The sequence below is a fragment of the Scyliorhinus torazame genome, chromosome 16 (genome assembly GCF_047496885.1).
Source record: "Scyliorhinus torazame isolate Kashiwa2021f chromosome 16, sScyTor2.1, whole genome shotgun sequence".
NCBI lineage: Eukaryota > Metazoa > Chordata > Chondrichthyes > Carcharhiniformes > Scyliorhinidae > Scyliorhinus > Scyliorhinus torazame.
The window spans coordinates 71,137,910-71,152,727 of NC_092722.1; the positions used below are offsets into that span (position 1 = coordinate 71,137,910).

Here is a 14,818-nt window from a genome sequence, read left to right on the forward strand (position 1 = left end):
GTTTTTGAATTGATACAGGGCTATGGTGAGAGAGTCGGACAGTGGGGTTGTTTTTGAATTGATACAGGGCTATGGTAAGAGAGTCGGACAGTGGGATTGTATTTGAATTGATACCGGGCTATGGTGAGAGAGTCGGACAGTGGGATTGTTTTTGAATTGATACAGGGCTATGGTGAGAGAGTCGGACAGTGGGGTTGTATTTGAATTGATACAGGGCTATGGTGAGAGAGTCGGACAGTGGGATTGTATTTGAATTGATACAGGGCTATGGTGAGAGAGTCGGACAGTGGGGTTGTATTTGAATTGATACAGGACTATGGTGAGAGAGTCGGACAGTGGGGTTGTATTTGAATTGATACAGGGCTATGGTGAGAGAGTCGGACAGTGGGATTGTATTTGAATTGATACAGGGCTATGGTGAGAGAGTCGGACAGTGGGGTTGTATTTGAATTGATACAGGGCTATGGTGAGAGAGTCGGACAGTGGGATTGTATTTGAATTGATACAGGGCTATGGTGAGAGAGTCGGACAGTGGAATTGTTTTTGAATTGATACAGGGCTATGGTGAGAGAGTCGGACAGTGGGGTTGTTTTTGAATTGATACAGGGCTATGGGAAGAGAGTCGGACAGTGGGATTGTTTTTGAATTGATACAGGGCTATGGTGAGAGAGTCGGACAGTGGGATTGTTTTTGAATTGATACAGGGCTATGGGAAGAGAGTCGGACAGTGGGATTGTATTTGAATTGATACAGGGCTATGGTGAGAGAGTCGGACAGTGGGATTGTTTTTGAATTGATACAGGGCTATGGTGAGAGAGTCGGACAGTGGGATTGTAATTGAATTGATACAGGGCTATGGTGAGAGAGTCGGACAGTGGGATTGTTTTTGAATTGATACAGGGCTATGGGAAGAGAGTCGGCCAGTGGGATTGTTTTTGAATTGATACAGGGCTATGGGAAGAGAATCGGACAGTGGGATTGTTTTTGAATTGATACAGGGCTATGGTGAGAGAGTCGGACAGTGGGATTGTTTTTGAATTGATACAGGGCTATGGGAAGAGAATCGGACAGTGGGATTGTTTTTGAATTGATACAGGGCTATGGTGAGAGAGTCGGACAGTGGGATTGTTTTTGAATTGATACAGGGCTATGCGAAGAGAGTCGGACAGTGGGATTGTATTTGAATTGATACAGGGCTATGGTGAGAGAGTCGGACAGTGGGATTGTTTTTGAATTGATACAGGGCTATGGTGAGAGAGTCGGACAGTGGGATTGTTTTTGAATTGATACAGGGTTGTGGGGAGAGAGTCGGACAGTGGGATTGTATTTGAATTGATAAAGGGCTATAGTGAGAGAGTCGGACAGTGGGATTGTTTTTGAATTGATACAGGGCTATGGTGAGAGAGTCGGACAGTGGGATTGTATTTGAATTGATACAGGGCTATGGTGAGAGAGTCGGACAGTGGGATTGTTTTTGAATTGATACAGGGCTATGGTGAGAGAGTCGGACAGTGGGATTGTATTTGAATTGATCCCGGGCTATGGTGAGAGAGTCGGACAGTGTGATTGTTTTTGAATTGATACAGGGCTATGGTGAGAGAGTCGGACAATGGGATTGTTTTTGAATTGATACAGGGCTATGGGAAGAGAGTCGGACAGTGGGATTGTATTTGAATTGATACAGGGCTATGGTGAGAGAGTCGGACAGTGGGATTGTATTTGAATTGATACAGGGCTATGGTGAGAGAGTCGGACAGTGGGATTGTATTTGAATTGATACAGGGCTATGGTGAGAGAGTCGGACAGTGGGGTTGTATTTGAATTGATACAGGGCTATGGGAAGAGAGTCGGACAGTGGGATTGTTTTTGAATTGATACAGGGCTATGGTGAGAGAGTCGGACAGTGGGATTGTTTTTGAATTGATACAGGGCTATGGTGAGAGAGTCGGACAGTGTGATTGTTTTTGAATTGATACAGGGCTATGGTGAGAGAGTCGGACAGTGGGATTGTTTTTGAATTGATACAGGGCTATGGGAAGAGAGTCGGACAGTGGGGTTGTATTTGAATTGATACAGGGCTATGGTGAGAGAGTCGGACAGTGGGATTGTTTTTGAATTGATAAAGGGTAATGGGGAGAGATTGGGGCATTTGGAATATTTTGTGATTCAGTCGGGACTATGGGTGTTGTGTTCTCTATTCTGCTTTACCTGGATGGCTCAGATGCATAATGTTGAATAAGAACACAAAGCTTTGTTAACAAACAAAACTATTAATTTACTACACTACTAACTAAGGTTCAATTATTATGGGCCAGGGTTTAGAGAACCCCAAAGTGTATCATGGAGTTCACCTGACCCACAACTGTTACTAGATTGTGGTATGGAGAGCACACGGCCCAATCTAGAGGTGTGGTACAGCAGACATCTAACAGTATTTGTTAAAGCAAAAAAAGTTTATTCTATGAACTTTTAAAAACATACAGTGAACATCTTAGCAACCAACAATTCAAATACAACCCCCAAAGAATACAACACTAAGTAGTCCTTAATAAATTCCCAAACAACATCCAGAAGGCAAAAGACCCTTGTAACACAGAGGTCAGGTTTAAATTCACTACTGAGAACAGTCATCCCCCTCAATTCCCCAACTGATCAAGAGTTACTCTTTACATGGCAGAGAGAACGACATTACACCTTCTGTGGCTGACTGCAGCTCCAACACTGAAACGAAACCAAAAAACACAGACACACCCAAGCTTTTCTCAAAGTGAAACTAAAAAGCAGAGCCAGAGCTCAGCTCCATCCACACTCTGACATCACTGCAGTAACATGAGCACCCATTTCTTAAAGGTATACCCACTAGAGTTATTGTATGAAAACACCCATTTCTTAAAGGTACTCTCACTTGACACAATCACATCCCTAAAGGAGAAGGTTTATCTATTAAACAATGCTATCTCTAACTAGCAGACATTCTCAAATACAACTGCTCTCTCTCACATGCCTATCTTATTTAGCTCTCTCTGAACTCGTGACTCCCAGAATCCCCAAAGTCACATGATATATATATGACTGTTTTTTGGTTCCCTCTAGTGGTAAGAAACATTATCATTAACTTGTTAACATTTTACATCCCAGTCAATATACATATCGTACCAATGGGGAGAAAGTGGAGAAGTGGCATTACTTTGGGATTGATACAGGGCTATGGCGTGAGGAGGAGGAAGGGGGATTAGTTTGGGGTTGATATTGGGCTGTGGGAGGTGAGTGGAGCAGTGGGAATAGTTTGGGATTGAGACAGGGCTTTGGGGAGGTGGTGGGACAGTGGGATTAGTTAGGGATTGAGATGAGGCTTTGAGGAGAGTTTGGCAGTAGGATCAGATTAGGGATTGATACAGGGCTGGGGGAGAGTGCGGACAGTGGGGTCAGTTTGGAATTGATACAAGGTTATGGGAAGTGAGCGCAGCAATGGGATTAGTTTGGGATTGATACAGGGCTATGGGAAATGAGCAAATCAGTTGTTTTAATTTGGGTTGATACATAGCTATGCAGAGAGTGGGGCTCTGGGATTAGTTTGGGACTGAGACAGGAGAGAGAGTGGGGCTCTGGGATTAGTTTGGGATTGATACAGGGCTATGGGGAATGAGCGGGTCAGTGATATTAATTTGGGATTGATACAGGTCTATGGGAAGAAAGTCAGGCAGTAGGATTAGTTTGGGGATTGCTAAGAGTTTATGGGGAGTGAGTGGGTTTTAGGGATTAGTTTGGGATTGAGATTGGGCAATGGAGAGAGAGTGGGGCAGTCAGATTAGTTTGGGATTGATACAGGGATATGGGGAATGAACGGATCAGTGATGTTAATTTGTGATTGATAGAGGTTCATGGGGAGTGAGTGCGACAGTGTGATTAGTTTGGGATTGCGATTGGGCTATGGGGAGAGAGTGGGGCAGTGAGATTAGTTTGGGGATTGAGATTGGGCTATGGGGAGAGAACGGAGCAGTCAGATTAATTTGGGATTGATATCGGGTACGGAGAGAGAAAGGTACATGGGATTAGTTTGTGAATTAATTCAAGAATGTGATGAGAGAGCGAGAGAGTGGGATCAGTTTGGGATTGATACAGGGCTGAGGGGAGAGCGCAGGGCAGTGAGATTAGTTTGAGACTGTCACAGGGCTATGATGAGAGAGCAAGACAGTGGGATTAGTTTGGAATTGATACAGGGCTATGGGAAGTGTGTGGAGCAGAGGGATTAGCTTGGAATTGATACAGGGCTATGGGGAGCTGGTGGGACAGTAGGATTAGTTTGCAATTGATATTGGTCTATGTGGAGAGTGCAGAGCAGTTGGATCAGTTTGGGACTAATACAGGGCTATGATGAGAGAACAAAGAAGTGGGGTTAGTTGGGAATTGATACAGGGCTATGGTGAGAGAGCAAGACAGTGGGATTAGTTGGGAATGGAGACAGGGCTATGGGGAGAATGTGAGATAGTGGGATTAGTTTGGGATCGTTAAAGGGCTGTGGGGGAAACTGGGCAATGGGATTAATTTTGGATTGATGCAGGGCTCTGGGGAATCAGTGGGTCATGGTATTAATTTGAGATTGATACAGGCTATGCAATTAGTTTGGGATTGACACAGGGCTATGGGAGACAGCGGGACAGTGGGATTAATTTATAATTGATCCAGGGCTTTGGGGGGAGAGCGATACTGTGTGATTAGTTTGTGAATTGATTCAGGGATATGATGAGTGCACTGGGCATTGGGATCAGTTTGGGATTGATACGTGCTATGGGGAGAGTGTGGCAGTGGGGTCAGTTTGGGGATTGATACAGGGCTGTAAGGAGAGAGTGGGGCAGACGGATTGATATTGGATTGGTGAAGATTTATGGGAAGTGAGCGCATCAGTGGGATTCTTACAGGGCTATGTGGAGAGAGCGGGGCAGTGGGAATACTTTACGATTATACAGGGTTATGTGTAGAGAGGAAGGCAGTGAGACTAGTTTGGGATTGATACAGGGTTACGGGACGTGAGCACGGCAGTGGGATTAGTTTCGGATTGATACAGGGCTGTGAGGAGAGAGCGTGGCAGTGGGGCCGGTTTGGGGATTGCTACATGTTATGGGCCAAGGCTTAGAAACTCCAAAGTGTATTATGAAGCTTACCTGACCTATAACTTTTGTATTGAATTTGGCTAGGATGGGAACATTGGCCTTCACTTCAGGTGTGATTCATCAGACTTCCCAGGCGCTTTTATCAAAACAAAGTTTATTATAAGAATGTAGTTAAACATATGTAAAATACAGCAAGAATTTGTTATCAACTACAAACATAAAGAAAACAGAACTACAGTAATCTATGTATATAACTCTTAATGAATCCCCCTTAGTAGCTGTTCCAATTCAATAACAAAATCCAATAAACCAAAACCCCTTTCAAGGGCGTGGGCCAGCACACTGTAATCTCACTTGAATGGGACTGGTCCTTTCCCTGAGATTCTGATTCTGCCTCCAACCAGCAGATTCAAACTCCTTCCAGAAAGCAACTCTATCTTTGACGTTACCGAGGCAGTTTGCCACACCCAATTTGCTTTCAGTTCCCTGGGACAGCTTTAAAATGGAAACAGGTAAACACTGCTTCTCTTCTGCAGTCCAAAGCAACAAACCAAAACTGAAACATAAAATTTTCACCTGACAGCCACAGCCCAGGACCACCCACAAATGACATCACTGAAGCCGTGCTACAGGTCACGTGGTAAAACCAAACCTTTCTTAAAGGGACAGTCACAAGACAGAAAAGGCTATAAGGAAAGAGCATGGCAGTGGGATCAGTTTGGGGATTGATACAGGCCTGTAAAGAGCACGGGGCAGTGGGATTAGTTTGGGATTGTTAAAGGACTGTGGAGGAAACTGGGGCAGTGGGATTAATTTGGGATTGATACAGGGCTATGCAATTAGTTTGGGATTGACACAGGACTATGGGAGACAGTAGGACAGCGGCATTAGTTTCAAATTGATACAGGGCCTTTGGGAGAGAGTAGTGTAGATGGATTAGTTTGGGATTGCTGCAGGGCTATTTAGTTTGGGATTGACACAGAGCTTTGGGAGACAGTGGATCAGTGGGATTAGTTTGGAATTGACATAGGGTTTTGGGAGACAGTGGTACAGAGGGATTAGTTTGGGATTGTTGCAGGGCTATTTATCATAGAATAGAATTTACAGTGCAGAAGGAGGCCATTCGGCCCATCGAGTCTGCACCAGCTCTTGGAAAGAGCACCCTACCCAAGGTCAACACCTCCCCCTATCCCCATAACCCAGTAACCCCACCCAACACTAAGCGCAATTTTGGACACTAAGGGCAATTTATCATGGCCAATCCACCTAACTTACACATCTTTGGACTGTGGGAGGAAACCGGAGCACCCGGAGGAAACCCACGCACACACGGGGAGGATGTGCAGACTCCGCACAGACAGTGACCCAAGCCGGAATCAAACCTGGGACCTTGGAGCTGTGAAGCAATTGTGCTATCCACAATGCTACCGTGATGCCCTATTTAGTTTGGGATTGACACAGTGCTTTGGGAGAGAGTGGGTCAGTGGGATTAGTTTGGAATTGACACAGGGTTTTGGGAGAAGGCGGGACAGTGGGATTAGTTTGGAATTGACACAGGACTATGGGAGACAGCGGTACAGAGGGATTAGTTTCAGATTGCTAGAGGGCCTTGAGGAGAGAATGGGGCAGAGGGATTAGTTTGGGATTGATACAGGGCTGGGGGTGAGAGCAGGTCACTGGGAATAGTTTGGGGCTGATACAGGGCTATCAGCAGAGAGCAAGGCAAGAGCATCAGTTTGGGGATTGACACTGAGCTATGGGGAGAGAGCTGGGACAGTGAGATTAGTTTGGAATTTATACAGGGTTATGGGGAGATGGTGAGGCAGTGGGATTAGTTTGGGATTGATACCGGGCTATGGGGAAAGAGTGGGGCAGTGGGATTAGTTTGGGATTGTTACAGGGCTATGAGGAGGTGGTGGAACAGGAGGATTAGTTTGGGATTCATACAGGGCTGTGGGGAGAGAGCGGGACAGTGGGATTAGTTTGGGATTGATGCAGGGCTATGAGGAGAGAGCGTGGCAGTGGGATTAGTTTGGGGATTGATACAGGGCGATGGGGAGAGAGCGTGGCTGTGGGATTAGTTTGGGATTGTTACAGGGCTATGAGGAGGTGGTGGAACAGGAGGATTAGTTTGGGATTCATACAGGGCTGTGGGGAGAGAGCGGGACAGTGGGATTAGTTTGGGATTGATGCAGGGCTATGAGGAGAGAGCGTGGCAGTGGGATTAGTTTGGGGATTGATACAGGGCTATGGGGAGAGAGTGGCACAGTGGTATTAATTTGGGATTGGTACAGGACTATAAGGAGAGAGCGGGGCAGTGGGATTAGTTTGGGTTTGATACATGTTTATGGGAAGTTAGTGCAGCAGTGGGATTAATTTGTGAATCTTACAGGGCTGTGGGGAGAGAGTGGGGCAGTGGGAATAGTTTAGGATTCATACAGTGTTTTGGGTGGAGAGGGGGATGATGTGTTGGGTACTCTGCTACACAGACGAACCAACACGGTTGCGAATGGTACAACTCAGTTTTATTACTAACATTTATTTACAGTGGTAAACTGGTTACTGAGGTTCTATTATAACCCTAGAATCTGTGGACCTATTCCTAATACTATCATGTAGTGGCACTCAGCACATGGTGGATGTCTGAGTGGCTTGCTATGAGCTCTGTGCCCTGAGCTCTCTCCTGCTGGAATGCTCAGGAAGTGTCGTGATCCCTGTTTTGTACTGTGTATGCTCTTGCCTGTGATTGGCTGTGGTGTGTGTGTATTGATTGGTCCGTTGATCAGTCCATCAGTATGTATGCATTTTTGTGCTATGCTGTTTACCTGAATATCATGATAGGGGACAGTGGGATTAGTTTGGGATTTATATAGGGCTATTGGGAGTAAACATGGCAGTGAGCGCGGCAGTGGGATTAGTTTGGGATTGATTCCGGGCAATAAGGAGAGATCGGGGCAGTTGGATTAGTTTGCAATTGATACAGGGCTATGGGGAAAGAATGTGGCAGTGGGATCAGTTTGGGGATTGATACTGAGCTATAAATAGAGAGCGGGGCAGTGAGATTAGTCTGGGATTGTGAAAGGGCTGTGAGTGAGAGTGGGGCACTGGTACTAGTTTGGGGTTGATACAGGGTTATTGGGAATAAGCGGCTCAGTTGTATTAATTTGGTATTAATACAGGGCTGTGCAGAGAATGAGGCTCTGGAATTAGTTTGGGATTGATACAGGGCTATGGGGAGGGAGTGTGGCAGAGGGATTAGTTTGGGATTGAGGCAGGTTTCACATTTTGTGCAGGATTTTAATGAATATTATTTTTTCCATATTCCCCAGTTTTTTAAAATGGCAGACAGGACAACCAGATAATTATGAGGATAATGAAAACTGTGCCACAATCAGTGCAAATACCAAGGAACAAAAATTTGGCTGGAATGACGACAATTGTGGAAAATCTCATCCTTTTATCTGTGAGAAATTGCCTCAGTCCCACATCGCCGCGGCTGACTTTGAGGAATTCTGTTCCTGAAGAGAGACTGGGACACAGAACGAGAGACTCAGGATGTGTAAAGATCCCCCACCCCCTCCTCCCTTCCCCACTGTCCCCACCTCCTCCTCTCTTCCCCACTGTCCCCACCCCCTCCTCGCTTCCCCACTGTCCCCAACCCCTACTCCCTTCCCCACTGTCCCCACCCCCTGCTCCCTTCCCCACTGTCCCCACCCCTCCTCCCTTCCCCTCTGTCCCCACCCCCTCCTCCCTTCCCCACTGTCCCCACCACCTCCTCCCTTCCCCACTGTCCCCACCCCCTCCTCCCTTCCCCACTGTCCCCACCCCCACCTCCCTTCCCCACTGTCCCCACCCCCTCCTCCCTTCCCCACTGTCCCCACCCCCTCCTCCCTTCCCCTCTGTCCCCACCCCCTCATCCCTTCCCCACTGTCCCCACCCCCTCCGCCCTTCCCCACGGTCCCCACCCCCTCCTCCCTTCCCCACTTTCCCCACCCCCTCCTCCCTTCCGCACTGTCCCCACCCCTCCTCCCTTCCCAACTGCCCCCACCCCCTCCTCCCTTCCCCTCTGTCCCCACCCCCTCCTCCCAGCCCCACTGTCCCCACCCCTCCTCCCTTCCCCACTGTCCCCACTCCCTCCGCCCTTCCCCACTGTCCCCACCCCCTCCTCCCTTCCCCACTGTCCCCACTCCCTCCACCCTTCCTCACTGTCCCTACCCCCTCCACCCTTCCCCACTGTCCTCACCCCCTCCATCCTTCCCCACTGTCCCCACTCCCTCCACCCTTCCCCACTGTCCCCACTCCCTCCTCCCTTCTCCACTGTCCCCACACCCTCCTCCCTTCCCCACTGTCCCCACTCCCTCCACCCTTCCCCACTGTCCCCACTCCCTCCACCCTTCCCCACTGACCCCACCCCCTCCTCCTTTCCCCACTGTCCCCACCCCCTCCTCCCTTCCCCACTGTCCCCAACCCCTCCGCCCTTCCCCACTGTCCCCACTCCCTCCTCCCTTCCCCACTGTCCCCACTCCCTCCACCCTTCCCCATTGTCCCCACCCCCTCCGCCCTTCCCCACTGTCCTCACCTCCTCCATCCTTCCCCACTGTCCCCACTCCCTCCTCCCTTCTCCACAGTCCCCTCCCCCTCCTCCCTTCCCCACTCCCTCCGCCCTTCCCCACTGTCCCCACTCCCTCCACCCTTCCCCACTGTCCCCACTCCCTCCACCCTTCCCCACTGTCCCCACCCCTTCTCCCTTCCCCACTGACCCCACCCCCTCCTTCTTTCCCCACTGACCCCACCCCCTCCTCCCTTCCCCATTGTCCCCTCCCCCTCCTCCCTTGCGCACAATTCCCACCTCTCCCCACCCCCTCCTCCCTTGCCTACTGTGCCGACTGCCCTAGGCCATGTCCCAAAGGTGAATGTTCATTTGTTTTCCTTGCCTCAGTAGGTGCCTCCTGCAGTGTCACCATTTTTGGGAGGCTGAAATGACAGCGAGATATTTCACATTGAATAGTCCTATTAAAAACCCAGGCAGATATACGGCAAAACAATCCTCTGTTCCCCAGTGCGTCCTGTCTCTCTATCCTTCTGTTCCCCAGTGAGTCCTCTCTCTCTATCTATGATCCTTTGTTCCCCAGTGTGTCCTCTCTCAATATCCATCTGTTCTTGAGTGTGCCGTCTCTCCACATCCCCCTATTCCTGAATGTGTCTTCTTTCAATGTCCTTCTGTTGCCCATTGTGCTCTCTCTCTACATATCTATCTCTTTTCCCCAGTGTGTCCTTTCTCTCCATCCCTCTGATCCCCAGTGTGTCCTCTCTTTCCATCCCTCTGTTCCCCAGTGTGTCCTCTCTCTCTCTCCCTCTGTTCCCCAGTGTGCCCTCTCTCTATATTCCTCTATCCCCCAGTGTGTCCTCTTTATATATCCCGCTGTTCCCAATGCGCCCTCTACCTATCTCTGTTCCTCGGTTCCCCAGTTTGTCCTCTCTCCATCTCCCTTGCTACACAATGTATCCTCTCTCCAGATCCCACTCATTCCAATGTGCCCTCTTTCCATATGCCCCTGTTCCCTCGTGAGTTCTCCCTCGTTATACCTCTGTTCCCTGGTGTGTCGTCTCTTACATCGCTATCTGGCTCAGTATGTCCTTTCTCTATATCCTCAGTTGCCTTGTGGGTCCCCTCTCTATATCGTTCAGTTCTCCATTGTGTCCTCTCTCTAGAATCCTCTCTTCTCCAGTCTGTCCACTCCCTATATACTTCTGTTTCCCAATGTGTCCTCTCCCTATATACCTCTGTTTCCCAGTGTGTCCTCACTCTACATCCTTTAGTTCTCCAGTGTATTCCCTCTCTATATCCCTCTGTTCCTCAGTGTGTCCACTCTCTATAACCCTCTGTTGTACAGTGTGTCCACTCTCTTCATCTGTCTGTTTTCCAATGTGTCCTCTCACAATATCACTCTGTTCCTCAGTGTGTTCTCCCTCTATATCCCTCTGTTCCCCAGTGTGTCCTCTCCCAATATCACTCTGTTCCCCAGTGTGTCCTCTCTCTACCTTCCTCTGTTACACAATGTATTCTGCCTCCAGGTCTGATGGAGTATAGTTTTGTTCATTGTTAGCTATATAGCTCCTAGTTGAATTCATGTAGCTGAGAGGCAAATATATAAAAAGTGACTTGACTGGAAACTCACTCAGTGTTTCATATAATGAATTAACCATTGTATTCCAGTGTATTCAGCACTGAGAATGTATTGTTCTCTGACTAATCAACCACTCAGTTCTAGCAAGGTCTTTGCAAGCTGTGTAACATGACAGGTGTGGGAAAACATATGCAGTACCTTTCCTAAAACTGCGCATGGAGACGCTAAGCTAATTTTGATAGGCACCAGTCAATCTTAACTAATGTCCAATGTTTGATTCACAAATCATCCTCAAAGTAACAGACATTCAAACCAAAATGTCTCAGATGAGAATTCGAAGCCATTGAAAGTAAATGAAGGGTTTAACCAGAGAAAGAATCTTCTTAAAAATAGGACCTCATGGTGAAGATCTTTGTTCCTGAATTCTTGGATCACCTGTTTGTTTAAGTTAAAGTGATTTCCTTTTATGCTTTTGCCATGTGCTTTACTTTTTAATGTATTATTTGATATGTAATTTCTAAGTTTTTATTCAGTTCTTATTCATCTGTGTTCAAGTGAGTAAGTAACAATAAAAAAGTCGTCTTTTTGACACCTCTCAGCAACCAGGTTACCGATTCTTTTTGAAGATAAAATAATCGTCCCACAAGGTTCCACTGTTCCCATTGTGTCCTCTTTCAATATCCCTCTGTTCCCCAGTGAGTTCTCTCTCTGTATTCGTCTGATCCTTGGCGTGTCTTCTCTTATATCGTTATGTTGCTCAGTGTGACCTTTCTCTGTATCCCTCAGTTTCCGGGTGTGTCCACTCTCTAAATCTGTCTGCTCTCCAGTGCATCCTCTCCCCCTCCCTCTCCATTGCCCAGTTTGCCCTTTCTCTATAACCCTCTTTTCACCAGCGTGCCCTCTCTCTATATCCATCCTCTCTAGATATATCTCTGTCATCAGTGTGTCCTCTCCCTCTGTTCCCAAGGGTGTCCTTTCCCAATATCTCACTGTCCTTCAGTGGGTACTCTCTCTCTATACCTCTGTTTCTTCAGGTGGTCTCTCTCAATATCCCTCTGTTGCCCAATGATTTCTCTCTCTATATCTCTCTGTCAGCCGGTGTGTCCTCTCTCTATATCCATCTGTGAGATTCACCTGAGGAAGGAGCAGTGCCCAGAAAGCCAGTGTTTGAAACAAACCAGTTGGACTTTAACCTGGTGTTGTCAGACTTCTTACTATATCCATCTGTCCTGTGGTGTCTCCTCTCTCGATATCTCTCTTCACCCCACTATGTTCACTCTCTATATCCCTCTGTTTCTCAGCGTGTCATCTCTCTAAATCACTCCGTTCCCCAAGAGGTCCTCTCCATAGATGCCTCTCTTCCCCAGTGTGCCGTCTCTCTTTTTCCCTCTGTTCCCCAATGTGCACTCTCTTTTATCCCTCTTTTCCCCAGTGTTCATTTCTCTATATACCTCTGTTCCCTTGTATGTCCTCTCTCTATATATCCCTATATTCCCCAGTGTGGTCTCTCTCTATATATCCCACTGTTCCCCAGTGTGTCCTCTTCCAATATCACTCTGTTCCCCAGTGTGTCCTCTCTCTACCTTCCTCTGTTACACAATGTATTCTGCCTCCAGGTCTGATGGAGTATAGTTTTATTCATAGTTAGCCATATAGCTCCTAGTTGAATTCATGTAGCTGAGAGGCAAATATATAAAAAGTGTCTTGACTGGAAACTCACTCAGTGTTTCATATAATGAATTAACCATTGTATTCCAGTGTATTCAGCACTGAGAATGTATTGTTCTCTGACTAATCAACCACTCAGTTCTAGCAAGGTCTTTGCAAGCTGTGTAACATGGCAGGTGTGGGAAAACATATGCAGTACTTTTCCTAAAACCGCGTACGGAGATGCTAAGCTAATTTTGATAGGCACCAGTCAATCTTAACTAATGTCCAATGTTTGATTCACAAATCATCCTCTAAGTAACAGACATTCAAACCAAAATGTCTCAGATGAGAATTCGAAGCCATTGAAAGTAAATGAGGGGTTAAACCAGAGATAAGAATCTTCTTAATAATAGGACCTCATGGTGAAGATCTTTTTCCTGAATTCTTGAATCATCTGTTTGTTTAAGTTAAAGTGATTTCCTTTTATGCTTTTGCCATGTGCTTTACTTTTTAATGTATTATTTGATATGTAATTTCTAAGTTTTTATTCAGTTCTTATTCATCTGTGTTCAAGTGAGTAACAATAAAAAAGTCGTCTTTTTGACACCTCTCAGCAACCAGGTTACCGATTCTTTTTGAAGATAAAATAATCGTCCCACAAGGTTCCACTGTTCCCATTGTGTCCTCTTTCAATATCCCTCTGTTCCCCAGTGAGTTCTCTCTCTGTATTCGTCTGTTCCTTGGCGTGTCTTCTCTTATATCGCTATGTTGCCCAGTGTGACCTTTCTCTGTATCCCTCAGTTTCCAGGTGTGTCCACTCTCTAAATCTGTCTGCTCTCCAGTGCATCCTCTCCCCCTCTCCCTCTGTTGCCCAGTTTGCCCTCTATAACCCTCTTTTCACCAGCGTACCCTCTCTCTATATCCATCCTCTCTAGATATCTCTCTGTCATCCACTGTGCCTTCTCCCTCTGTTCCCAAGGGTGTCCTTTCCCAATACCTCACTGTCCTTCAGTGTGTACTCTCTCTCTATACCTCTGTTTCTTCATGTGGTCTCTCTCAATATCCCTCTGTTGCCCAGTGATTTCTCTCTCTATATCTCTCTGTTCCCCAGTGTGTCCTCTCTCTATATCCATCTGTGAGATTCACCCGAGGAAGGAGCAGTGCTCCGAAAGCCAATGTTTGAAACAAACCTGTTGGACTTTAACCTGGTGTTGTCAGACTTCTTACTATATCCATCTGTCCTGTGGTGTCTCCTCTCTCGATATCTCTCTTCACCCCACTATGTTCACTCTCTATATCCCTCTGTTTCTCAGTGTGTCCTCTCTCTAAATTACTCCGTCCCCCGCGAGATCGTCTCCATATATGCCTCTCTTCCCCAGTGTGCCCTCACTCTTTTTCCCTCTGTAACCCAATGTGCACTCTCTTTTATCTCTCTTTTCCCCAGTGTTCATTTCTCTATATACCTCTGTTCCCTTGTGTGTCCTCTCTCTCTATATCCCTATATTCCCCAGTGTGGCCTCTCTCTATATATCCATCAGTTCCCCAGTGTGTCACCGCTCTTTACCTTCTGTTCCCCAGTGTTTCTTTTCTATGTTCCACAGTGACACCTCTCTCTGTATCCCTCCAATCCTCGTGTGTCCATGCTCTGCATCCCTCTCTTGCCCAATATGTCCTCTCTCTCAATCCATCTGTTCCCCTGTGTCTCCTCCCTCTATATCAATCTGTTCCTCAGTCTGTTCTCTCTCTGTACTCCTCTGATGTCCAGAATGTCTATTCTATGTATCCCTCTGTTTCCCACTTTGTCCTCTCTCTATATCCCTTTGCTCCACATAGTGCCCTCTCACTTTATCGCTCTGTTCGCCAGTCTGTCCTCTCTCTATCTCCCTCTGTTCCCCAGTGTGTCCTTTCTTTATATCCCTCTGTTTCAAG

At 47.1% G+C, this 14,818-nt stretch overlaps 1 protein-coding gene across 1 annotated transcript in view; it reads left to right on the plus strand.

Annotated features, from left to right (window-relative positions):
• LOC140392868 (C-type lectin domain family 4 member E-like) overlaps nucleotides 1-8,787 on the plus strand; it is a 397,188-nt gene extending 388,401 nt beyond the window's left edge. Inside the window, exon 8 of the mRNA XM_072478611.1 lies at nucleotides 8,441-8,787. Coding sequence (XP_072334712.1) covers nucleotides 8,441-8,633 — 193 coding nt within the window. The 3' untranslated portion in view covers nucleotides 8,634-8,787. The remainder of the gene's footprint in view (nucleotides 1-8,440) is intronic.
• The last annotated feature ends 6,031 nt before the right edge of the window (nucleotides 8,788-14,818 follow it).